The following is a 27,369-nucleotide window of genomic DNA, read 5'->3' on the forward strand; positions in this document are numbered from 1 at the left end:
TGACTTGGTGAACGGGTCACTGGTTTAACAGATCAATGTATTCGCAAAGTGTATCAAGACAGGGGGCAGGCAGGCAGGTAGATATAATATTATGCAGGTGATAATGAGACTATACCTGTTGTATGAGAAAAGTCACATTCCTGACTGTACCGGTAATTTTATAAAAGTTCATGCTGTTTAAAAACACAATCAGTTCACATCACTAATTGAAAGTTATAATTCAGTACTGGCTTCACCAAAGATATGCACATTAGGAAATATTAGCATTACTCAGATGTAGATATATACAGTATATATGGTTATTAAACGTTCATTCCTCATATAAAATCCTTGCTGACATTGGATGATATACGTCTCGTTTGTATCATTTGATAACAAATATATCAGTACTCATCAATATTCATCTCCATTACTCAGATTTTATGACTCTTATTGAGTGATGTATTTGACATGAAAAGACACTCTGGGGAGATCATTGATTTATTCTAACCTCGAGGTACCCAGAGAGATCAAACTGGAATTGATATCGTAAATCCTAACAAGACCTCAAACCCCAGGATGATGTTAATTTCAAACACTGATTAACATGTTTAGCCTCCACTGCACCAACTATGTCTATGGCTCAGTCCCACTTATTGGAGTTAACAATCTATATAAAGCCCCTGTAAAATCCCTATCACTTTCCCATGAGCCTTGCTGTAATTCTTCTGCATACAGAGAGAGAAAGCATTTGGTTTTATGCCGCTTTCAACAATATTCCAGCCACATCATAGAGGAGGACACAAGAAGTGATCTTCACACATTTCACCCATGTGATTAATCAAACCAGGCACTTGGGGTGCTATAGGTCTTCAGCAACCCATGCTTGCCATATAAAGCGACTATGCTTGCCGTAAGAAGTGAGGTGAAATTGGGGTTAACGTCGCGTCCAAGATTATTGCACTTATATAGCGACGTGCATGCATGTGTATGTGTTTGTGGCTGCTTGTACTAGTCCGGACTGATGCCGATTTATAGTGCTAGCTCACTGAGATACCATGCCGCAGTTTAACATGAATACCCCACTCAGACACAGTATACTGACTCCGAGCCGACCAGTCCTTGTTTTAGCCCCTTAATGCCGAGCACCAGACAGGGTAACAACAAGTAAAATCTTTTAACGTCTTTTTGTATGACGCGGCCGGGGATCGAACCCTGGACCTTCCGCTCTCCGGGCGGACGCTCTACCACAAGACCACAGAGGCGGTCTGCTTGTCGTAAGAGGCGACTAACGGCATTGGGTGGTCAGGCTCGCTGACTTGGTTGACGCATGTCATCATATCCCAAATGCATGGATCGAAGCTTATGATGCTCAAAACTTTGGTGTGATGAGCAACCATTTTACCACTAGGCCACTTCACCAACCTGTATTTCAAGAAGTATAGAAGATATTGCCCTTATATTTCTACTGAAAACTGACCTCTCGGACACGAATCTTGAAGTAGTTATTCTGGTCAGTCTTGTATGCAGCCAGGTTGCCGAAAGAGTCTTTGGTTTCTATGGTGAGTGGATGGGAGGAGCCGGCTGTGCACACAACGGTGGAGCTGTAGTTCATGAAACCGGTCTGACTTGCATCTATAGGACCTGCAGGTAGACGCTGGGGTTAGAGTACACGCAGACAACAGCTCAGCACTAGATTTAGCTGTGTAAAACATGCACCAGTGCAATCAATTATAGAAAAATGCAACCTATTTATGTCAACATGCACCAAGTGCATGTAAACAAAAAATTAATTTTCGTCTGACTAACCCTTACTTGTCCACACAACATCGATTTTTGAACACACTCAGTACCAATAGCTTTATTTACAATACTACATAACTAATTCCTGGGTTATGTATAATTCATGACACATGACAAAGTCTTCAGAGATCTGAGATTTTTCTTATTTAGACCAGTTTATGTCTCTATATTTCATCTTTGATACATTTCTGGGACCAGGCTGCAACCTGGTTTTGCATGTTGCAACTAGATTTTCATGTCAACATGCCCCTGGTGCATGGTACATCAAGTTCCTTAAATCAAATCCTGATGCAAAAAGTTACAGAACAGAGAGAGTGGTCACCTTCACCACCAAAAAGCCTTAAAACCTCAGCTGCATGTGTCGTGATAGCCATGCTAAAGCCCATCCCTGTGTACCCCATACATGATACTGGTGTCAGGATGCTTAAAGTAACAGTAATCCTTACTGTCAAATGAATTAAATGCTTTAAGCAACCTGATTAAGAGTCAGGTTTGGGAGTCAGGTTGTGTACTGCTTGTTTCAGCAATATTACACTTGGGAACACCAGAAATTGGCTTGAGTGTCGCATGTGTGGAATCAAACCTACATCTATGCTGTGACAAGCTGAAACATTGACCACAGGACTACCCCGCCATCCACTTTTGCCACAGACAGGTCAAGCAGAATATAGCAGAAATAAAACCCAATGACCTGGGCCCCGTTCCACAAAGCGATCATAGCGCTAAGATGATCATAACTCCCATAGTTTAACATAGACTTATGATTGTCGCAGAGTTATGATCGCTTTGTGGAACGAGGCCCTGCACCCTTTTCATCTTCAGCAGAAACATCTCATGTAAGCATGTTCTGGGCCTTTGCTTTACAAAGGGATCTCAGCGCTAAGATGATCGTAACTCCCATAGTTTAACTTATGACTGTCATAGAGTTATGATCACTTTGTGGAAAGAGGCCCTGCACCCTTTTCATCTTCAGCAGAAACATCTCATGTAAGCATGTTCTGGGCCTTTGCTTTACAAAGTGATCGTAACTCCCATAGTTTAACATAAACTTACGGCAGTCGTAGCGTTAATACTGCTTTGTCGAAAAGGGCCTTAGAGTGTGCATGCATGTGGGCTGTCTGACTTGTGTTTCTATCTATCCTGATCACATCCATCCAAACACACACATCTGTCACAATTATGGAACATGGAGGTAACATAGATGATGGTTTTGTAATACAGGACTTGTGGTAGACAAACATCTGACTGACCATGTCTACTCTGGACACTTAAAGAGGCATAAACTATGGTCTGGTGCCCATTCCCAAAATAGGCAAACACATAATTAGTGCCAGAGGAAACTGCAACATTGTGTAACGATCATCTGCATGTCTGTGACATCATGAAAAACTCAGGTAGCAAACAAACTGTTGTTGAGAGGCTTGAATCACACTTCCTATGGTTGTCAACTGGCCCCAAACTTGTCCCCTTCCTAATAAATGTCTGGTCATGAATGCTCCTTCCCAGCCTGAAGACCTTGGCTTTAATGGGACAAGTGGGGCACCCAACATTAACATGCCCTAAGAGATTTTCTCAGTAGCAAAGAGTACACACTGATCCATTGACCGGAGTAATAATCGTGTAGCACTGTGAGCATCCACTTGGTGAATGGAATTTGGTGCATTAAAAATGCACAGATTATTATTTAGGAGATAAACATACTGTGTTTTCAATGTAGAGCTAGGTTACCTGTAGATTTAACCCTAGTAAATTGAATTTGGAACCGAACGTGTTTTTCTGCACGAAATGTATTGCCACACATCCTTTGAATATTGTAGTAACCGCATCTGTGCATTTTGTAACCTGTAATTGTAGATATAGTTATTTAAATATGCCTACCGACAATGACTGAAAATAGTACTATTCTATGAATATTAGCTTCCGCGGTGAGGCGGTCGTCAAACCAGCTGTTTCAATCAGAGGGGGTTTATTGTGATTTAATAGCCTCTGATTGACCAATCAGAATCGAGTAAATTCCAAATTCATGGTAGAATTATTATTATTACCTGAATTTGAGAAAGGTTCAACATATTTCTTGCAATGAACATCGAGTCTCTTTTCTTTCTCCAGTTTCACGCACATGATATTTACTGCTGCCATGTCATATACCGTGTTTATTTCATCAAATGAAAGCAATAACATATTAAAAATGTATTCATACAAGGCTTCGTCAAAAACAAAATATCAACACAAAAGCTTCTTGAAAGTCTCACCTGCTTCGAAGATTTTTGTAAAGGGACTGCCTTTGATATGTTTAGCACCAATCATAACTGATATCTTGTACTCTCCCGATTTGTGGACGGTGAACGAAACTTTTGCAAGGTTGGCATTGATGGGTTCCACGCTGCCATAATCCATCGAGGTGGCGACCTTGACCCCTGCATGCATGATTTCCACCAAGATGCCATCTGCATTCGACACAGGATATGGCTTGCCATTCTTCTGGAAAAACTATAATAAGAAACAATGTTATGATTTATCAAGATCAAAACAAAGAAATAAACCATCATATTCTTAATTCAATAAAAGCATCACACTGACTCTGAGTGTTTCATTATAATGAGTGAGAGAATTTGGTTTTATGACGCTTTTGGCAATATTCCAGCAACATCATGGCAGGGGGACAACACAAATGGGCTTCACACATTGTACCCATGTGGGGAATTGAACCGTTTCTTGAGCATGATGAGTGAACTCTTTAACCACTAGGCTACCCCACTACCCTGTGATTCAGTATAACATCTTTCGACAACTATGCACATTTGATGCATATACACATTTGTGGTGTGGCTATCAAGTGAAATGATCAAAAACTTTGACAAATATAGTCAATAATCAATCGATCAAACAGACATAATCAAATAAACTTAACTTTGACCAATCTCCCCAAAAGGAGGAAATTTCTCTGAACTTAACCCTGAGTAAACTCTAAGAAACGATCATTAATTTACTTGGACAAATTAGAAAGCTGTCTTTCTGTTTATTTTTGTTGTTGTTTCCTTTGTGATATGTACTATATCTACAGTTTCTGTTGGTGCCAAAAATCAAATGTTAATTTATTTTATATATACATCACTAGGCAACAAACAAAACTGATCATATGATAAAATCATAAAATCATACAAGGCACACAAAAAAACTGCATTTCTTTTGGTGCCTAGGACAGAATTGAGATTGAAAGGAGGACTATTTAAATATGATAAAAAATTCAAACATGAATCTAGTCATTGACTGTTTACGATCGATAAGACATGATTATTCAAAGAGAGTGTAAATGAGTAAGCTTTTACACTGAATCTAACATTATTATATTTATAGCAAGACATGTCAGCATCATGTGGAATAAAAGTCTAAAATGAAAGGGCTGTGGAAACCCACGACCACGGGGATTAAACCCATGACCAGTGGTTCCAGGCACAACTGTAAGTACCGTATTCGATGTAATAAGCGCCCTGCTCTAATAAGCGCCTACGGCGATATTTGCCAATATCTTGGCTAGTAAACAATCTCAATTAGCACCCCTTCCAAGTGGTTTACGTACATAAGACTTATTTATTTGTGTATAATACGCACTCGTATGTTATATGCACCCTTAATTATGGGCAATTAAATCCTGGAAAAATATTTCTGTCGTATATAAACATTTCAGGCTGTCAGCATAAACCACGAAATTTACGATCTTTCAACACAAAATACTATTCTAATAAGAGCCCCCTATTTCTAATTTTGAGAGCGCCCTGGGCGCTTATTACGTCGAATACGGTAATCAGAAACATTCTGACAATCTATGTACTGTTAATTGTTGCTATAATTTTTATTGAAACAAACGGAAATAGTCAGAAATTCCGATAAATACCGTTGTCGTGCATGATTTTGCGTCAGTCATGGTGTCACAAAGGACGGTAACTTTGACAATTTCTGTTGAAATTATCAAATCATTGCAATGTATCTACTTTAAATTCCCTAATTTTTCCTACGATTCTCTTCCAATGCATATTCTGAATATGTTGAGCCAATATCTTGAACGAATAGACGAATGGACAGCTCAAAATAGGAGAAAATGTTACACTGTGTAAAATCTGTATTTTGATTTGTTTACATTTCAAACAAGTGCAGTTTTTTAAGCACAGCATTCGTTTTCACACCTTAGTTATTTTGCTTGATTTCGTCCAGCCACTTTGTATTGGTGACAAAGACCATTGGTCATTTGATTCTAAAATGTATGAGGAATTCAAGGATGTGTGTATCGCAGCTAAGTTTGAAATATATGTGATGTTACAGGCGCCTCATTACCAGTGTACCTGAAGCATGATTTTGTAAACACTATCCAATATGGCGGAAAGTTCACTTCGGCGTTCATGTTTGCGTATTTTCCAAAACATTTTAAACGATTCTAGGGTTATAGGAGACGTTTTGGAATAATCATTGGTGATTTCAAAAACAACAGATACCCGTGATCACTAATATGCTATTTTTGAAATTTATTTCTCCGAGTAATTATCCGAAATTTAGATTTCAAATGTTACAAATAACGCCGTGAGTGGTGATTTAGTAATGTGTAAAAAATGGCAACATTAACAATATACCTAATTTTCAGAGGTCATTTTCAGTACTTTTGGTTGGCCTAAAATGCCAGTGGATGATATCATAACAGGGAATTTCCCACCTTATTAAAAACTGTGAAGTGTATTTGTGTGGGTGACGTATTTTGAATTTTATTCGACTTCAAAGTAAGAGGTCGTACAGGAGGGACAATATATGTCCCTGTGGCATCCAGGGGGTTAAACCTAAAATTGTGGCCTCGTCTGAGCAAGCAATCGACGTGTTACATCCAATCAGAGGCTTTTTTAAATGAAATTTAAACTGTTACAGATGTTTTTCTCAGTAATGACAAAAAAGTCACACAAAAGTCAACTTGGATACTACTTATTGCTCTTCTTGACTTCTGTGGTGTACCCTTATTCAGACCTTATACAAATGCAGAAATCAGCATAAAATTTGCTACAAATACTTGTACACCATCCTCACGAACCCAAGTCACTGTCTTCAATGTAAATACATTTTCATCCTAATCCGAAATACCAGTGTGTGCAATCCCCAACCTTGCCACAAGCCTGTTTTGCATGTCAATTTCAGCCTAGTTGTGTAGTACCTTGCAAATGCCAGTCAACCACCTGTAATTAATCAGCTGATTACATCTCCTGTCAATCTCCCACTGAGGTTGAATCCCTGACCTTTCACAACCAGACACTGAGTCATGGCCGAAGGTTTTTCTGGACTGTGTGATATTTCCCTCCAACATCCAATTATTTTTAATAATGATGGATGCTCCAGTTTTAATAGAAATGGTGACAGATTAACAACAGCTTTCATATTCATGACTGTAAATTTACTGCTGAGATATGATGGGTGAGTTGAGGTGAGGTGAAATGGAGCTTAGCGTCATGTTCGGGGTTAGAAATTAATTTATATTTCCACTAGTCTGCAAAAAAACGACCGCGACTGAGCTGTGTTCAATCAAATGAAAAAAGTGGTAGTCCTGAAGGAAATGCCACTGGTCCTTCCTGAATTTTACTTGTCTGGGACTAGTGGACTTATGTTAATTTCAAAACCTGGCATTCAAGATTATTTCATTCATACAGCGACGCGCATGCATTTGTGTGCATGGCATCCTGTACTGGTCCTTGTCCACCTAAACACCACAGTCAGGATCTCAAACCATCAACCTTCTGCTCTCCATGCAAATGCTTTACCCACTACACCATGGAGGCAATCAGGTGTTCAAACTACCAGCCTTCTGCTCTCCAGGCAGACACTCTATCCACTGCACAACAGAAGCAGTCTGGAGATCGAACCACCAACTTTCTGCTCTCTAGGCAGATTCTCTACCCACTACACCATATAGGCGATCAGGAGATTGAACCATCCACCTTCTGCTCTCTAGGCAGACACTCTACCCACTACACCATATAGGCGATCAGGAGATTGAACAATCAACCTTCTGCTCTCCAGGCAGGCACTCTAAAACTACACCATATAGGCAATCAGGACATCGAACCATCCACCTTCTGCTCTCCAGGCAGACACTCTACCCACTACACAACTGTAGCAGTCAGGACATCGAACCATCAACCTTCTGCTCTCCAGGCAGACACTCTACCCACTACACAACTGTAACAGTCAGGACATCGAACCATCCACCTTCTGCTCTCCAGGCAGGCACTCTACCCACTACACAACTGTAGCAGTCAGGACATCAACCATCAACCTTCTGCTCTCCAGGCAGACACTCTACCCAGTACACAAGTGGAGCAGTCAGGACATCGAACCATCAACTTTCTGCTCTCCAAGCAGACACTCTACCCACTACACAACTGTAGCAGTCAGGACATAGAAATATCAACTTTCTCTCTAGGCAGACACTCTACCCACTACACAACTGTAGCAGCCAGGACATCGAACCATCAACTTTCTGCTCTCCAGGCAGACGCTCTACCCACAACACAACGGAAGCAGTCAGGACATCGAACCATCAACCTTCTGCTCTCTAGGTAGACGCTCTACCCACTACACCATATAGGCAATCAGGAGATTGAACCATCAACCCTTCTGCTCTCCAGGCAGACACTCTACCCACTACACAACTGTAGCAGTCAGGACATCGAACCATCAACTTTCTGCTCTCTATGCAGACACTCTACCCACTACAAAACGGAAGCAGTCAGGACATCGAACCATCAACTTTCTGCTCTCTAGGCAGACACTCTACCCACTACACCACAGAGGCAGTCAGGTGATCAAACCACCAAGAATCATTTGTTGTTATAGATATTTATATCAAATCCAAATACAAACACACAATTAAACAAAGGATAAATCTTCATAAAATACTAATTTGTGAGCCAAAGTAAGTATGTAAATAAGTAAGTATCACTTAAGATGTCAACATTTTCAATGTTTTCTCTCTGGAAGTTTGGATACCTAATATAGAATTGGAAAATACAGGATATAAGTTTGGTAAATCCAAATTTTCTCATCATAAAAATTAAACACTTATTCAGAAAAATACTCGTGACTTGTGATTTATTGCAGTTGAATATCACTTCATATTGATTGTCCTCGGTACAAGGAGAGCACAGAACATTTGATTCCAAACTATCAGGTCTTTTATTTCTTCACTTTTGGAAGCAGAAGTAAATAATACCGATTTCCAATTTCAAAATATTAATATCTAAACATTAATGTTGCACCAAGACTATCAGTTCAAATTTGTTAAATGTATTCTCTCGGAAAGTTTAAATGTCAGGCATAAAATCTTAAAATACAGAAAATCAGCTTTGTAAATCCAAATTTTCTTATCACAAAACTTATTGAGGATAATTTCTCCTGACTTGAGAGTCATTGAAGGTGAATATCATTTCATATTGATTTGTCCTCAGTGTAAGGGGAGTAGAGAACATTTGATTCCAAACTATCAAGTCATATATCCATCAAAAGAAAAATATTATCTAGTGTCATTTTACAGCAGTTTTATTGTAAACTCTCTTGCCATATATATAAAACACAATTCTACCATGACTTTGGAAGCTACTAGATTCTGACTGATCAATCAAAGGTATCAAAAGACATTAACTACCTCTAATCAACACCTCATCATTAGATAAGATGCTTAAAATGTCACTGTTGTAACTGGCCTCTGAACTGAAAGTGCATAGGTTTAAAGTCAGAATGAAACTGAAAGTTCATAGGTTTAAAGTCAGAATTAAAACAAAAAATCTGCAAAAAACATATATAAGATAATAACAATGATAAGAAGGTTTACAAATTTTTAATGCATCAAGAAACTGATACATTGTTTGCAGATAACCAAAGGGTGATGTAGGGTCACTGTTAATACATAGAAGTACATGTATATGCATAAAAAACAAAATCATCAAAAACAAAATAAAAGATAACCATTTCTTAATGCCTATCAAAGACATAACTACCGGGTATATGCAAACAAGCAAATATTTTTGTGAAATTACCTGGCAAACAGGTGATTTTAACTTTCATCACTTCAAAGCACCATCAAATGCCAGTGGATACAAGTCTGCCTCAGCGTAGGAGAGGCTGATCTATACAAATCTTATTCTGTTGTAGGCTCTTTAATGACAGTAACAGCAATTCAATACAGTCACTCCAGGGATACAGGAAAGGCCCAAAATGATGTTCATTCAGTCTACCATGTAGCCAACTCCTGTACTTCATGGCCTAGTTTCCCATCACATTATAACAGAAAATTAAAGCTTGGTACAAGAAACAGTATCTCAAAAGGCTGGTTTTATTGGACCAAATGGCACAAAGGTTAAGCATGATATTCTACGCTTGTACTTTGATGGATTCCCTTGGAAATTACACCATCTATGAATAATTCAAGCAAAAAGATTTTGTTGAAGGTTTTGGTATCTCCTGAGTCTTTTTTTATGATCCCAGCTTTCAACAGTGGCATAACTGGCCCATTTGGTGCTGTAAGTTCAATCGATAGAGTGGTAACGATAGTGAAGTCGTCATTACACGGTGGCCATCTTTGATTTGCTGCTGCCTTAGCCAGGCACAGAAAGTTTAGCACAACTGGATCAGTTTATGTTTGTTAGGCATATTATTACTTGCATCTGGGAATCTGGAAAAGGTTTCCTTGAAATATATTGATCAAATTTCTTCCATGGGGATCAGTAATGGATTGTGTATCATCGGTCAAACAGTTATTTGGAGGAATCGGAATAATAGGATCTTGGTTATTTTTTTAATACAAAGTCAGTTTTAAGTACGCATTTTAAAAAGTTTACATGTATAATTAGGTCGACTTTGAAGTTCATGATAATGTATGTAGCATTTAATTGATGGCCATATCAACATTACAGGACGAGAAATGACAAATTAATACTCTCAACATGAATTCCTCAATCTAATTACAAGTTTAATCTTAATAAATAAAAGAGACAAAATCATTTCCATAATCATAAAAAAATCTTCTTAGAGCCGAGTCCCTTGTACGATTTCAAATATATCAAGAGCATGTGTTACTGAATCACTATCAAATAGTGATGACACGGGTGTTCACAGAAACTTCCATTAAACTTCAGTCCTTTAAAACAGCAACCAACTTAGAAATAGTTTTGGAAACTTTTACAACTATTGATGATTGATTAATAATAATAATAATAATAATAATAATAGACAGAGAAGAATTGTTGATAACATCTTATGAATAATACTGATAAATGTATACACATGACCTTTAAAATTTCTGCTAGAATTTAAGCTAAAAACACATTAAAAGCAAACTATTTTTTCAAGAAAATCATTAAAACTCTTAAACACAAGAATTCCATGAAAATACCAATTGTTATTTAAAAAAATTAAAAAATATTTTCTTCAGTTAAAGGAACAGAAAAACACTTCCAATGTGCCCGTCAGTTAATTTCCTGTTTGAGTGAAACTTAAGAAAACAAGTTGAGAAAGTAATTGGCAAAACCTTTGTAGATTTGAAACTTGTAACATTGCCTTTGCGAAGAAAAACAGACACAAAATGAAACTGACATTTATCCAGTAAAAACGGATGAAACAGTTTCTTTTCAAGCCTGTCTTACATCACTGTTAGTTCGAGATTAAATTACATTTGGATCTTAGAAAACCATTGAAAAAAGTGTGAAGCACAAATCACATTTTGAAAATTATAATGGTAAATATATTTGTTTCTGTTAAAACCAATATATATACTTGAAACAGATTATACATGCTTGAAACTGATACCTTGATTTATCGAAAAATACATGCAATGAGTCTCATACATGCCATGAGTTCCCTAGAACCAGACAAGTAGTCTGCTTTAATAGACGGTACAAACACTTTCATCAGGCCAACATATTAATCACTTGTTTTTCTTATTCCCAATTATCCTCATTTAATTTTGGTGGTATTTCACTTCTCAGGTTATAATAATCACATTCCTAACATATAATGAATGTTATGAAAATAGTGTAATAGGCACTGTAGCTTACCTGGACGTACTTTCTGAGGACTAAAAATCTAAATTATTTATACAATGGTGAGGTGAGGTGAAATCGGGTTTAACGTCGCGTCTAAGATTATTGCACTTATATAGCGACGTGCATGTACGTGTGGGTGTGGGTGTGGCTGCTTGTACTAGTCTAGACTGATGCTGATTTATAGTGCTAGCACACTGAGATACCATGCCGCAATACTCCACTCGGACACAGTATACTCCGAGCCGACCAGTCCTTGTTTTAGCCCCTTAATGCCGAGCGCCAGACAAGGTAAGAACAAGTACCATCATAATTAGCTATTTCAATATGGCTGGTGAAGTCAAAGGCCAAATAGAAAAATTGGATTTGAGCATGGTCAAAAAGCAAAGGTCAAATCAAAGGCAAAACGTAAAATATTGTGACAAATGGAACACATGTGTTGAGACCCCCTTATATCTAAAAAATACCAAATTCTTTCACATTTTGAACTGAAATGGCTCAGTAATGGCCAGAAGAAGTTTCTGCTTCAGTGTGGTCAAAGTGCAAAGTTCAAATAAAAGTGAAAAAGGTAAAATATCTCAAAACTGAGTAATGGACATAAAGTGTTTTTTCAATATATCTGCCGTGACGGCCATACTGAAAATCAGATTTCAACCTATTGAACTAATCTTCATGTCATAATTAGTAGGAACAAGCATGTAAGATCTTGATTTCATTGGTCCAGTGGTTTCTGAAGAGGAAATGCTTACAACAGACAGGCCATGAGTTAAGCTCACTTCACTTTCAGTCAGGTCAGCTAATAGAAATAAATGTGTATCAAAAGTGCATCAAATTTAGAACGAAAAATTACCTTAAATAGCATCTTGCACCACCAACAAAGTCAGCCTCAAGCTTAGGACAACATGTAAAACGTTTCACTGGTCTACCGTCAATATTGTCAAACACATCACAAAAACTTACACATAAACCTACTGCTAGACTAACATCTAGTCTCTGAAATGAACACATCTTACATAAAAAAACAGTTGTTCAGTTATTTTAATAAAAATATAATAAAAAGGAGCCCAGTGACTCTCTTCATTTTCAGATACTGCAGTGATCTAGACTTGCCAAACATTATAGACTTGCATGGGCTGTATTTGATATTAATTTGTATCAGGGTCTGTAAGACAGACTAACCTACTGCCACTTTTGCTACTTTTGTAGATATCTTTGTATCTCATAATAACTTCTTGGGAGGTTATCCTTTTTCCAAGTAAGACCTCATCCCGGGTGTGATGTTTTACTTCTTCCTATGGAGACCTGGTATAATGTTTTACGTTTTCCTAGTAAGACCTGGTATGTGGTATTACGTTTTCCTAGTAAGACCTGGTATGGACGTGAAAGAACGTTTTAGATGTCATGACTTAGTTTTGTCTATGCTGCACGTGTTTCTTCTCTCGCACGCTTTGATCGCATTTCTTTCCACTGTATTGTTTCACTATAAGATATCTCAATGTCTTTCTTATTTTTTCTGTTATTTCTTGTTATTTAATAAGTGAGATAAAGCACTCCTCCTCGGTTATGGTAAAAAAAGTAAGACCTCGGCAATCAGATATCAGCAATGTCAGGCAATGTATCAGCTCCTCGGACTTACATTGCCAATACCCTCTTGCCTCGGTCTTACATTGCTGATACCCTCTTGCCTCGATCTTACATTGCCAATACCCTCTTGCCTCGGTCTTACATTGCCGATACCCTCCTGCCTCGGTCTTACATTGCCAATACCCTCTTGTCTCGGTTTTACATTGCCAGTACCCTTTTGCCTCGGTCTTACATTGCTGATACCCTCTTGCTTTGGTCTTACATTGCCAGTACCCTCTTGCCTGGGTCTTACATTGCCAATACCCTCTTGCCTCGGTCTTACATTGCCAATACCCTCTTGCCTCGGTCTTACATTGCCAATACCCACTTGCCTCGGTCTTACATTGCCAATACACTCTTGCCTCGGTCTTACATTGCCAATATTCTCTTGCCTCGGTCTTACATTGCCAATACCCTCTTGCCTTGGTCTTACATTGTCAATACCCTCTTGCCTCGGTCTTACATTGCCAATACCCTCTTGCCTTGGTCTTACATTGCCAATACCCTCTTGCCTTGGTCTTACATTGCCAATACCCTCTTGCCTCGGTCTTACATTGCCAATACCCTCTTGCCTCGGTCTTACATTGCCAATACCCTCTTGCCTCGGTCTTACATTGCCAATACCCTCTTGCCTCGGTCTTACATTGCCAATACCCTCTTGCCTTTATCTTACATTGCCAATACCCTCTTTCCTTCTTCTTACATTGCCAATACACTCTTGCCTCGGTCTTACATTGCCAATATCCTCTTGCCTGGGTCTTACATTGCCAATACCCTCTTGCCTCGGTCTTACATTGCCAATACCCTCTTGCCTCGGTCTTACATTGCCAATACCCTCTTGCCTCGGTCTTACATTGCCAATATCCTCTTGCCTCGGTCTGACATTGCCAATACCCTCTTGCCTCGGTCTTACATTGCCAATACCCTCTTGCCTCGGTCTTACATTGCCAATACCCTCTTGCCTCGGTCTTACATTGCCAATACCCTCTTGCCTCGGTCTTACATTGCCAATACCCTCTTGCCTCGGTCTTACATTGCCAATACCCTCTTGCCTCGGTCTTACATTGCCAATACCCTCTTGCCTCGGTCTTACATTGCCAATACCCTCTTGCCTCGGTCTTACATTGCCAATACCCTCTTGCCTCGGTCCTACATTGCCAATACCCTCTTGCCTCGGTCTTACATTGCCAATACCCTCTTGCCTCGGTCCTACATTGCCAATACCCTCTTGCCTCGGTCTTACATTGCCAATACACTCTTGCCTCGGTCTTACATTGCCAATACCCTCTTGCCTTCATCTTACATTGCCAATACACTCTTGCCTCGGTCTTACATTGCCAATATCCTCTTGCCTGGGTCTATCATTGCCAATACCCACTTGCCTCGGTCTTACATTGCCAATACCCTCTTGCCTCGGTCTTACATTGCCAATACCCTCTTGCCTCGGTCTTACATTGCCAATACCCTCTTGCCTCGGTCTTACATTGCCAATACCCTCTTGCCTCGGTCTTACATTGCCAATACCCTCTTGCCTTTATCTTACATTGCCAATACCCTCTTTCCTTCTTCTTACATTGCCAATACACTCTTGCCTCGGTCTTACATTGCCAATACCCTCTTGCCTTCATCTTACATTGCCAATACACTCTTGCCTTGGTCTTACATTGCCAATATCCTCTTGCCTCGGTCTTACATTGCCAATACCCTCTTGCCTCGGTCTTACATTGCCAATACCCTCTTGCCTCGGTCTTACATTGCCAATACCCTCTTGCCTCGGTCTTACATTGCCAATACCCTCTTGCCTCGGTCTTACATTGCCAATACCCTCTTACCTCGGTCTTACATTGCCAATACCCTCTTGCCTCGGTCTTACATTGCCAATACCCTCTTGCCTCGGTCTTACATTGCCAATACCCTCTTGCCTCGGTCCTACATTGCCAATACCCTCTTGCCTCGGTCTTACATTGCCAATACCCTCTTGCCTCGGTCCTACATTGCCAATACCCTCTTGCCTCGGTCTTACATTGCCAATACACTCTTGCCTCGGTCTTACATTGCCAATACCCTCTTGCCTTCATCTTACATTGCCAATACACTCTTGCCTCGGTCTTACATTGCCAATATCCTCTTGCCTGGGTCTTACATTGCCAATACCCTCTTGCCTCGGTCTTACATTGCCAATACCCTCTTGCCTCGGTCTTACATTGCCAATACCCTCTTGCCTCGGTCTTACATTGCCAATACCCTCTTGCCTCGGTCTTACATTGCCAATACCCTCTTGCCTCGGTCTAACATTGCCAATACCCTCTTGCCTCGGTCTTACATTGCCAATACCCTCTTGCCTTTATCTTACATTGCCAATACCCTCTTTCCTTCTTCTTACATTGCCAATACACTCTTGCCTCGGTCTTACATTGCCAATACCCTCTTGCCTTCATCTTACATTGCCAATACACTCTTGCCTCGGTCTTACATTGCCAATATCCTCTTGCCTCGGTCTTACATTGCCAGTACCCTCTTGCCTCGGTCTTACATTGCCAATACCCTCTTGCCTCGGTCTTACATTGCCAATACCCTCTTGCCTCGGTCTGACATTGCCAATACCCTCTTGCCTCGGTCTTACATTGCCAATACCCTCTTGCCTTTATCTTACATTGCCAATACACTCTTGCCTCGGTCTTACATTGCCAATACCCTCTTGCCTTCATCTTACATTGCCAATACACTCTTGCCTCGGTCTTACATTGCCAATATCCTCTTGCCTGGGTCTTACATTGCCAATACCCTCTTGCCTCGGTCTTACATTGCCAATACCCTCTTACCTCGGTCTTACATTGCCAATATCCTCTTGCCTCGGTCTTACATTGCCAGTACCCTCTTGCCTTGGTCTTACATTGCCTCGGTCTTACATTGCCAATACTCTCTTGCCTTCATCTTACATTGCCAATACACTCTTGCCTCGGTCTTACATTGCCAATATCCTCTTGCCTGGGTCTTACATTGCCAATACACTCTTGCCTCGGTCTTACATTGCCAATACCCTCTTGCCTCGGTCTTACATTGCCAATACCCTCTTGCCTCGGTCTTACATTGCCAATACCCTCTTGCCTTGGTCTTACATTGCCAATACCCTCTTGCCTCGGTCTTACATTGCCAATACCCTCTTGCCTTGGTCTTACATTGCCAATACCCTCTTGCCTCGGTCTTACATTGCCAATACCCTCTTGCCTCAGTTGTACTTCCTCTACCATAACCTTGTTGTGCCTTATCCTTCACATAATGTCATAAACTTGAGTGTGAACTTTTTAGTTTAACATGCGCAAAGATACTTTGTTGAAAAGCCAAAGGGATGGTATTCACATGATTATTAAGCAAAGAAACCTTCATGCAAAAGAAATAAAAAGATTCAGATAAAGGAAAAAATAAAGACTTTTACAACCTTCAGTAATCTTGACAAAGTAATCTTCATCCAACCAATACCAACAGTAAACAATTCTTCAGTTCAAATGGAAGTGAGGATTTTTGTTTGTATGATCTTGCAAAATAATTTAACCTTTGATATTAGTAATAAGAGTGTAACTAGGAAGAATTCAATGCTACAGCAGAAGATCATCAAAAGCAGGTTACAAATTGGTCACCAGATCATATAACCAGTAAATGAAAAAAACAATGAAATATTTGCTGAAAATGCAGAGTACACAAACATGACATTGCTAATTTATATACACATTTTCATGGCTCTGATATTGCATTGACCTTACGCTTACAGTGACCTTGACCGTTAACTCACTAGAACTGCTCTTGAGATGCACCCATTGCCCAAGATCTTTGAATTGTGCAAGTATGAGTGCATAAGTAACAAACAGTTATTGGCAGCTCCTTATATACATTGCCGTCATGAGACTCACCTGTAACTTGTGAATTTGTAACACTAAAAATCCACATAGAAATTATCTGAAATGAGGGTCAAAACAAGCTTTCAACCACAAAATTAGCTGCATCTGTGTAAACTTCACAGGTTTCATATGAAAATATAAAACGTCAACACCAGAGAACAACCAGTTTTGATTATCTGATGAAAGAGATTTAATTTGGCGCAAAAGGCAAAATAGCAGTGAAATTTATATGAATAGATCACTGAAAATTAATATCTGGGTCTGATGTCACTGAAAATTACTGATGACACCAGGTGTTCATAAAAGCAACTGGTTGCAGATAAACTAGGAAACTGTAGTTCAGCTGAGCAATAATCCACACCATCAGGTTATGATGGCATTTACAGGTGGACATTTATGAATACCGTATTCGACGTAATAAGCGCCCAGGGCGCTCTCAAAATTAGAAATAGGGGGCTCTCATTAGAATATTATTTTGTCGAAAAAAATCAGAGTTGAAAGATAAATTTTGTGGTATATGCTGACAGCCTGAAATGTTTATATACAACAGATATATTTTTCCAGAATTTAATTGCCCATAATTAAGGGTGCATATAACACATGAGTGCGTAGTATACGCGAAAAAATAAGTATTGTGTACATTGATCAATCGGAAAGGGTGCAAATTGGGATTGTTCATGAGCCAATATATTAGCAAATAATGCCGTGGGCGCTTATTAGAGCGGGTCGCTTATTACGTCGAATATGGTAGACCTTCCCTGGTGTCCATCCATCTGAGTATCATGCATACTCACTCAACAGCCTGGAGAATCAGGACTCTTACTGTATTCAAGAAGCTCAACAGATACTAGTTCTTGGATTAGATGTTCAGCAATATTTCATTTACCAGCGCACCTTGTGAATAACCAGCTGAGTCAGATGAACCAGTGGTTGATGATCAGCAAACAACATAGATGCAGAATGACCACGATCAGTCACACACTGACACTGCCGCTGACTCAACAAGCTGCTCTTATGAAGGCCACGGGTACTGTGGACCTATGCTGCCCTGGGGTCGGTTCCAAAAAGACTATGACTATTATAACTCCTATAGTTTAACATAGACTTATGATAGTTGTAGTCCTAAACTCGCTTTGTGGAAAGCACCCTTGAATCCTTATAATTGGTAGATGTTCTTGGGAGCTGAACCCATATACAATGACAAATACAAGTCAGTTGCCACCTACCCGTATATTGAAGGCAACGGTCTTTCCAACAACCTGAGGCTCCTTCCATTCCCAGTTCACTGTGCAATACTGCGGGGCAGGGTAGCGTCCGGTGAAGAAGTCAAAGATGGCGACCTTTGGAGACGTGAGAGTCCGTTGTTGAAACCACGTGCGATTTGTTCCCAGTAGCATGACGGTTAGAGATACAGACGAGGTCAGGATTATCATACTCACTGAAATAAAGACAAGAATCACTGATTAAATATGTATGAGAGCCTGTAGTTTTTTAAGTCAAGTCTTGTCAGCAGGAACAGGAAGGTGGTTTGTTGAGTAAGAAAACCTCCATACCATCAGGGTCTGATGTCACACAGAGAGATGCAAGATGCTCTATCTGAACTTGACCGTCATTATGGCGACCTGTATCATTGGGGATTTCACCACAAGCCCACTTCAATAGAAGCCATAAGCACAGTTATAATGATAATGGAACAGCAGTCAGTATATTCCAGCCATATCACAGCAGCCTGTCAACAGACAGTGTGTTCTCATCCAGAATCTCCTCAAGGAATTATATATGGAGCTTTCTGAGGCAGGTGTTGAGGTATTGCTTAGCATGCCTATTTTACATGGCTAAGTGTATGTTATTTTTATGTGGTGACTGCTTAATGCACTGTGACAGCTGTCCTTTAAATGATTTTTGAAAAATGCATTTTAAGGTTTGCTCTCTTCCTGTGAGTATAGTTAAACAATTTTTCAGTGAATTTTAAGTCTCTCCATTGGAAAGTATAACCCAGGTCTACATGCTACTGCAAGCAATTAGTCAAAGTGTGTACTCACATAAGAAGCACATAGCAATAGTTTCAGCCAGTGATGAGCCATGAGTGTGTTTTACACTGCTTACAACTCACACTGTCTCAGCTTTATTACAGTGTTTCGGTTACTATGGGAGGAAAGGATTAAATGATGCACATCATAGATATTTACCACTGGACATTGTGATGGATCTGTAAGATGATTATTATCAGGTGGACACTGGAATTAACTGTTAATCAATCCATACCACCCCTGGCCTGAGGTGGTCCACCAACAGTTATCTGATAGGTAGTAAAAACAGAACTGTGTCTGCATGCAGGTCATGGGTGAATAAGGAGTAGAGCTGACCGGTTGGAGAAAAGAGAGAGAGGGAATGTTTGTGTATGCCAGATATGCCTCGCTGTTTGAGTGGCTCGTCACATACAAACATTGTAACTCCAAATTTACGCTTACAAAACTTACAAAAGAAATAATTTGGGATGCATAAGAAAGTGTAAGTATGTTTAAGAGTTAGACATTAATTCAAATGTCAAATAATTTAATTTTTTTTGCACTCATTTTTAATAAAATAATCATCCCATTATACAAACTGACCCAGTTTTGGGGCACTGTCATGCCCACAGGGAACCACCTTTTTCTCAAACATTTTCCAGAGAACACACTGTTAATGATACAGCTTTAACTTAGCTGATTTCGTTTTATAAAACGACAACTTTTCATTGGACAGCGTAAGTCACAGTCCTAATCAGCATGTATGACATTCAGGGGTAACTAGTTTATAAAGTACTGCAGTGAACAACTCAAATGAGTGAGTGTGTGAGTACGGTTATGCAACTTTTAGCAATATTCCAGCAATATCACAGCAGGGGACACCAGAAGTGAGCTTCACACATTATACCCATGTCGGGAATTGAACTCGGGTCTTCGGCGTGATGAGCAAACGCTTTAACCACTAGGCTACCCGACCACCCCACAACTCAAATGAAGTTTAGGACCACCAGATTCTTTCATATTCTCATGGCATGACAGATTAACTACAGTAATAGGAAATAATTGGCTGGTCCTTGACTTCTTTTGAGTAGCATAGCTGTTAACATACCAACCTAAGGAAATGAAAGATATTTCCTCAATTTGTAAGAAGGAAATAGGTGGGACATATATTGGCGGACCAGCCCACATACAATATAGATCTAGTTCACCGACATGCAATACAGGGAAATAGCTTCATGGTTGACCTCAATTCTGACTTCAACAAGATGGCACTGTATATCCATAATGATAATAATATTAACCTAAAGGTTCAACATCAGACTTCAAACTTATAAAATGTTAATCTAAGTTTCATATTTTTCTTATAACTTACACAATGTGCACTGTACCAACTTGCAACAAGTAGAGACGGAGCCAAGCTAAAAGTCACTTTCTAGCAAATATCTTAAACTAGCATATTTTGTTGTGATTGTTAGTTTATGAATAGTAACATTTGTTGTCTGCAGCTAAAACACAGATTGACACCTCGGATTAAATAAAATTAGTTAACAGGAAAACACCATGAAAAACTGTACATTGCCCTGGCATTTTCTTCGTCAGAAAACATTTCCAGGTACTCTGTCAGTCTGGAGAAACATCGCATCAATGAAATGATACAAACACACTTTTGTTATCAGCCTTTGCGTTATTTCCCACAAGTCCTTAACTATTTCAGCATTCAAGTCTAACAAATAGTTTTCATACTTCCTATTATATTAGAAATACTACATCTGCAGCACAAAGACATCCTTTGACAGGCCTTTACCACTGATTTATAAAATATAATTATACATCAGTGCCCCTACTACTAATTGAAGAAGCAATAACATGCAGAATTAAAAACAATTATTTTAAATGTAATATTAATATCAACATTTTTCCATTACATCTGATTTCTTATCAGATGTAATTTTCAAATATTCAAAATAGAAATTTTATTATATTATTATCTACCTTTTACTTATCATAACTGATATGTAATAATGACAATTGGGAACTGCCATCAACCATCCACATAATCTATTTGTACACCATGCACCAACTGTATTTAGTAAAAACTACCAAAATAGATTTCAGTGAATTCTGCATCTTAAGACATGACAATATATACCGGTTCATCACTTAGGACAAAACATACACTGCTCATCCACCAGCGTGAACGTTCCCGATAAAGGTGAAGGCTGCTCGGGTTAACCATCTATAAGTGTTAGAGTTAAAACATACTGTTCATATAGCGTATACCACATACACTGTCAGTTTAAGGTTGATCCAGTTTGGCCAGCACACGTAACAGTACTTTTAAGTGAAGGGAAGATAAGTTGAAAAAGTTTGCCAATTCCAAACAATTTACAACATATTATTTTCAGAACACCTATCAAGTCCAGGAAGTAATTTATTTTTTAGGGAAAACATAAGAATATTTTCAACAAAACAATTGTTGAAAATTCCAAGGCCACCCCAGAATATCAAATGGTCGGTCCCTAAGAAGTCTGACCAATGTCCAATGAGGAGCAAACTCCAGTGTTTCTGAAGCCTGGTCTTCAATCATCATAAATATGTGTGTCATAAAACGCCAAGGTCCCGGCAACACGCTTTTTGAAAACAAAATACTCTTTCTATCAAAACATTGCTAATCCCTACACAAGGACATAACAATGAATGATCAGGAAACACGGCACTTTCGTAAAAATCAATGATGTCTTTGTTTGAATTCAATATTTCTGACGTTCTATCTCCCTGCTGCCGGCCACTCTGGCCCACCCTAATTGTCTGACCACATGGGGATGTCTGACGTGCATGAGAGCGCACATTAATTGTGTTGTGATTACAAAGCAGAGTCTCTTTATACACTAATATACAGGTCATCAAATTCTGGCTGCCTACTGGTTTTATCCTTTGTGGCAGTGGTCGCCTACTACTCTTGCTCAGCCTGGCAAAGGTCAGTGAAAGTTTTTTTGTCTACTCTGTAAGTGGCTATCAACTAGTTTTGTCAAACAGTTATCGTCAACTTCTTTTGCCTACTCTGGCAATGGTCATCAACTGGATTGGTCCATATAATCAGTATTATCACATTATTATAATTATTATTATATACAGATTAAAATAAAGAAATGCAGCAAAGATGGTTTGGGTGATCCTGGCACAGTCATCAGCTCAGGGCCCTTGCCCCCTCTACACACAGACCAGACAGCGAATGGAACACTACCTAATCGAATCCACCAAGAACTTTTTGGAGAATGTGAAGACTCCCCAGCACTGCAGCCTTCTGTATTACCCAGACTGTCAGAAGGACTGTATTCCTGGTACTCTCCCAATGTCAATCCACAGACTAAGAGGTACCAAACCCCAGAAAAGGCACTGAGAACAATGGGGAGTATGACAACTTGGGATGCAAGCGTAACATTTGGAAAGCAAGGTCCGCATATTTGCCATGTTTTTCCTGAATCTTGTCAATCACATAGCCAAAAGGGACAGAGAATTCTATGCCATAAGAGTTTCATTGGATTTATCAAAAAGGACAAAATCTGGTTTGTTGGTGTGGATAGGTCTGATGCTGTATACGGGCCTATTCCGAAGAATTATATATTTATCATTTTCCATGCCCTCTACATAGTCAGGGTTGTACCATTGATGGACCTCTGTGTCAATACCACAAGCATGGGGAAGACGGTAATAAAATGCTGTTCTACCAACACATTGCACATAAACTCGATGCAGTGGTCTTCAGAGAGCCTTCCCAGAGTGGCACTTCACTTAGTTGACACTCATTTCCATACCATCCAGCAGGACAGAACCAACAACATATACTGACATATATCCTACGTCCTTGACTCGTTTAAGAAAACTATGGAATGCCTTGTTTTCATCATGAGTCTTGACATGCTTCACAAGAGTGCACAATACAATTCTATCATGAAGAGCCTCCTCATTAATCAAACCACGCCCTTCCATGATAAGAAAACAAAAAGTCAGCAAGTGATTTATAACACAAATACATCACCAACTGGTTCTTTAGAAACAAAAATCACCAAGTGGTTCTTCAGACAAAGAGGTCACCAAATGATTCTATAGACAAAGAGGTCACCAAGTAATTTATATATAAAGTTGTCAGCAAGTGGCTCTTGAGACAATATGGTCATTAACCCTTTCAGATGTGAAGTGCATCCATAATGCAATTCAATGACATTTTTAGCATGGACATGGAGTGCCTTTTATAATATACTTCCTTAATTTTGCTATTATTCCAGACAGCTAACTGCAAATATTTCATTAAGGACGAAATAAAGAAATACAATCAATGAAATAAAGTAGAAGCCTCACGTCACAACAAAATGAATGACTCCTAATTCAATATGAAAATGTTAATATAGTTCTGTTGTATGACTACAGGAAGTTAAATGTCAATTCAACAAATAGAACTGACATCTCAATCTCAGAAAATAAGACAGTTATCAAATCATCCAACTCTCAAATCCAATCACACAAATTACCCAATTCGTTAAGATGCTCATAAATTCAATACTTCCACAAACTTCAAAACTAGCGACAAGTGAGGGCAATCACCTCCACCACCTGCACCGATATTAAACCACCTAGATGAAACTGGTGGTCAGGATTGTCATGTGAAAACCGTGCTTAATGATAGCAGGTTTTTGCTACTCTCTAAAACATGGCTTCCATACAAACAGAGATAATCGCTTCCTAATTTGTGGTTTGGTACGTAACACAGAGCGAGCAATTTAATGTTACAATTGCTGTCCATCAGGGAACAGGTTAAGCACGCAACATGCTGTGATAGTTTTCAAGCATTACTTCATTCAATAATGTTGATTCGGCATCCACTGTTAATTTTGAGCTACAAGGGAGTAAAAGAAAAGGAGCTTGTGGTTGATGGAGTTTTACAACCAGGCACCAATAGCTCCACGGTATTGTGGCGACATCTAGAAAATAATCCTGTCTGTAAGTGGCTTGTAGCGTGAGCAAGGACTATTAAAGGGAGGCATAAAGCACAAGGAAGTAGGTCAAAGCTTGCTGATGGCCTCTTCAGAGGTCATACATTGAATAAGGGACCAACTATACTACTCAAAGTAATATAAATATATAAATGTAAGTTAGTGAAAATGTGTGATGGCATGACAGAATAGCGATACAGTATACTATGTTTATAACAAACATGCTGACAACTAAGTGAGGGATATGATGGAATTTTTTTTTGTCTCAGCTGTATATATATATGTTGTATATATGCTTATAGAGTTATATCAAAGTATTGGGTGGTCCTTAAATTCCTGAAATAGTCACAGGGGAGGGGGAACGTGGGATTTGTGTTTGGGACTGAGTATTTCTTAAGTCAGTGTTTGAACTAGTACTGCACCATGACTGTGGATTATATGTATTTTAAGAAATGCATGTCTAGGCAAAAAAAACACCAAGAAAAACTGTGCTTAGAAGAATGAAATAGACTTTTTCTCTTCGAACTAAAAAATGCATTTTGGACCCAAACATATTACACTTAATAACTTATTTTCATCCTTTTCTCCACCAGATAGTAAATCTCAAAGTGAGTGAGTGAGTGAGTGGGTGTGAGAGTGAGTGAGTGAGTGAGTGGGTGTGAGAGTGAGTGAGTGAGTGGGTGTGAGAGTGAGTGAGTGAGTGAGTGAGTGAGTGAGTGAGTGGGTGTGAGAGTGAGTGAGTAAGTGAGTGAGTGAGTGGGTGGGTGGGTGGGTGGGTGAGTGAGTGAGTGAGTGAGTGAGTGAGTGAGTGAATGAGTGAGTGAGTGAGTGAGTGAGTGAATGAGTGAGTGAGTGAGTGAGTGAGTGACAATATCCCAACAGATTACACAAAGAATGCTGTTTACATCTCCCCAGGAACCATTATCTTAGGACGCCATCCCTAAATGTTATCACAATAAAGTTTGACTCATACATTATAATGTGTATGTAAAAACGTTTTACAATATAATCAACATTCCTTGAAAACAAAAATTATGGCAACTAAATTACATGCCATATATGTATATACATTCACAACCACTGGAAAGTATGCTTCAAATGACAGATGTTGTTTATGGTCAGGAAGTCATAACATATTTATATTCCCTGCTCAGAACATGATAAAATATGGTACTTTGGTGAAATGATACACTAAATGCTCTAAACAAAACCCTGTTTGGGTTTGCGCAAGCATAAAGTAATGAAAGAAAATCCCCCAATTGCCCCAAACAACTTCACATAACATCCACACATTTCCCATTACATTCCAAACCAGAAGATGTATTTATACTCCACATTAAAAGCATAACAATTCACATATACATTTGAAAATTTCTCCTTCAAAATGTTGATAAATTGAAAGAAAATGTGTCCGCCAACACAGAATAAAAACAGTTTATGACAAATTAACCCTGAGTCATCACAGCAGCCATATATACTCACATCAACATAAACCGTTTTCAATGTTACAGAGGCCAGTTACAACAACTGTGATTTACACCATTGAGTACATGTACATGTAACTCTCCAATGTCCAAGCAGCATGGCCAGTACATACTCTCCTGCATGTCCAGGCAACATGGTCAACACATGGCCCCAGCGATGAACATAACCTCTTGACCTGTGGCTGGGGGCATGTCCTCCTACCTGACCTGCACTTGGTACCCACCAGTAGCTGATTGTAACTCTTCCTTCAGTGTCTATGGAATTGTGTGCACTTCAGGATTAAAATGGCAAAATGTCAACAACAGCATACTAGCTGATGGAAGTTCTTACTTGGAACATAGAGAAGGGCAGTGATTATTTTTTATCATCCCCCACATGTATGTTAAAGAATTCGCCTGGTATATTTTGTGTCCACTCCCCAATGGAATTTCAGTGATCCATTCATATCATTTTTACCACTATTCTGCCTTTTACACCCAAAGGGAATCTATTTTGTGATATAATCAAGACTGGTTATTCCCTGGCACTGTTGTTTTATATTTAATGACATATTTTAAGTCAATCTATTGCCAATATGTTGTTTGTTTGTTTGTTTGTTCTTTAAAGCTGCAGCTCAGAAATATTCCAGCTATATGACGGAGGTCTGTAAATAATTGAATCTGGACCAGACAATATATGCAGTGTAGCGATGCTTAATAAACTATACATGAAAGACACTTGATCTTCAGAGAAAACATTCTGAATGAACATATGGATGACCAAAGAATTGACTAAATAATTAATGTGTTGTTTTAATAACTAAATGGTTGATCCTGATACTTTGTAGACTTAAGCACCAGATACACAGGTGTGCAGAATTGTTCAGTATTACTACATCCTCTAATTACATATCCATCATACAGATACCAGGAACAGGTGTACATGACAGTTGTATCACGTGACCTAATCACCAATACATCACATAATAATAAAATATGATGCAACATCATATAACAATATTAATCATACCAAGAAATACATTTGTTAACTAATACAGCTTGAGTTCACTGTCAATGAAAGGCAGCTAATCAATAAGTCTGTCCTGGTATTCCAACACAGACATGACCTACATCCTTTCCGCATCAAAGCTTTGAAACATAACACTTCAAACTTATATCATGATAATCATCATTGAAACTTATAACTACATCTTTAAGAGCTGTAATACAACACATATCAGCTGAACAGCTTCTCGTTTATCATGTTTATCAAAATGTCATTATAATTAGCTGCCTTAAAATGAATATGGAGTTATGAATTTCAATTCTATTCAACTCAACAAGCATTGTACGCCTAAGCTACCCTGAGGCTAGTTAAATTAAATAAGGACTACGAGGTAATGAGTTTCTGTGAGAAACTTTCCTGATTGTCTGATAACAATTTGAATGCTTTATCAGTGATTGATTCTCTGTTTGAAATAAACTTCAAGCTTTCCATCACAAAAACATCATTGTGTAGCATACTGTAAATCTTGAAA

At 39.0% G+C, this 27,369-nt stretch overlaps 1 protein-coding gene across 2 annotated transcripts in view; it reads right to left on the reverse strand.

Annotated features, from left to right (window-relative positions):
- The window catches only part of LOC124137041 (apoptosis-resistant E3 ubiquitin protein ligase 1-like), a 125,627-nt gene that overhangs the window by 20,133 nt on the left and 78,125 nt on the right, over positions 1 to 27,369 (reverse strand). For both annotated transcript variants that reach the window (XM_046503144.2, XM_046503145.2), the window contains 3 exons: positions 18,595 to 18,806; positions 4,035 to 4,272; positions 1,460 to 1,623 (listed from right to left, as the gene is read on the reverse strand). In XM_046503144.2, coding sequence (XP_046359100.1) covers positions 1,460 to 1,623; positions 4,035 to 4,272; positions 18,595 to 18,806 — 614 coding nt within the window. The remainder of the gene's footprint in view (positions 1 to 1,459; positions 1,624 to 4,034; positions 4,273 to 18,594; positions 18,807 to 27,369) is intronic.

The sequence above is a fragment of the Haliotis rufescens genome, unplaced genomic scaffold (genome assembly GCF_023055435.1).
Source record: "Haliotis rufescens isolate VD_foot unplaced genomic scaffold, xgHalRufe1.0.p SCAF_3, whole genome shotgun sequence".
NCBI classification, from domain to species: Eukaryota; Metazoa; Mollusca; class Gastropoda; order Lepetellida; family Haliotidae; genus Haliotis; species Haliotis rufescens.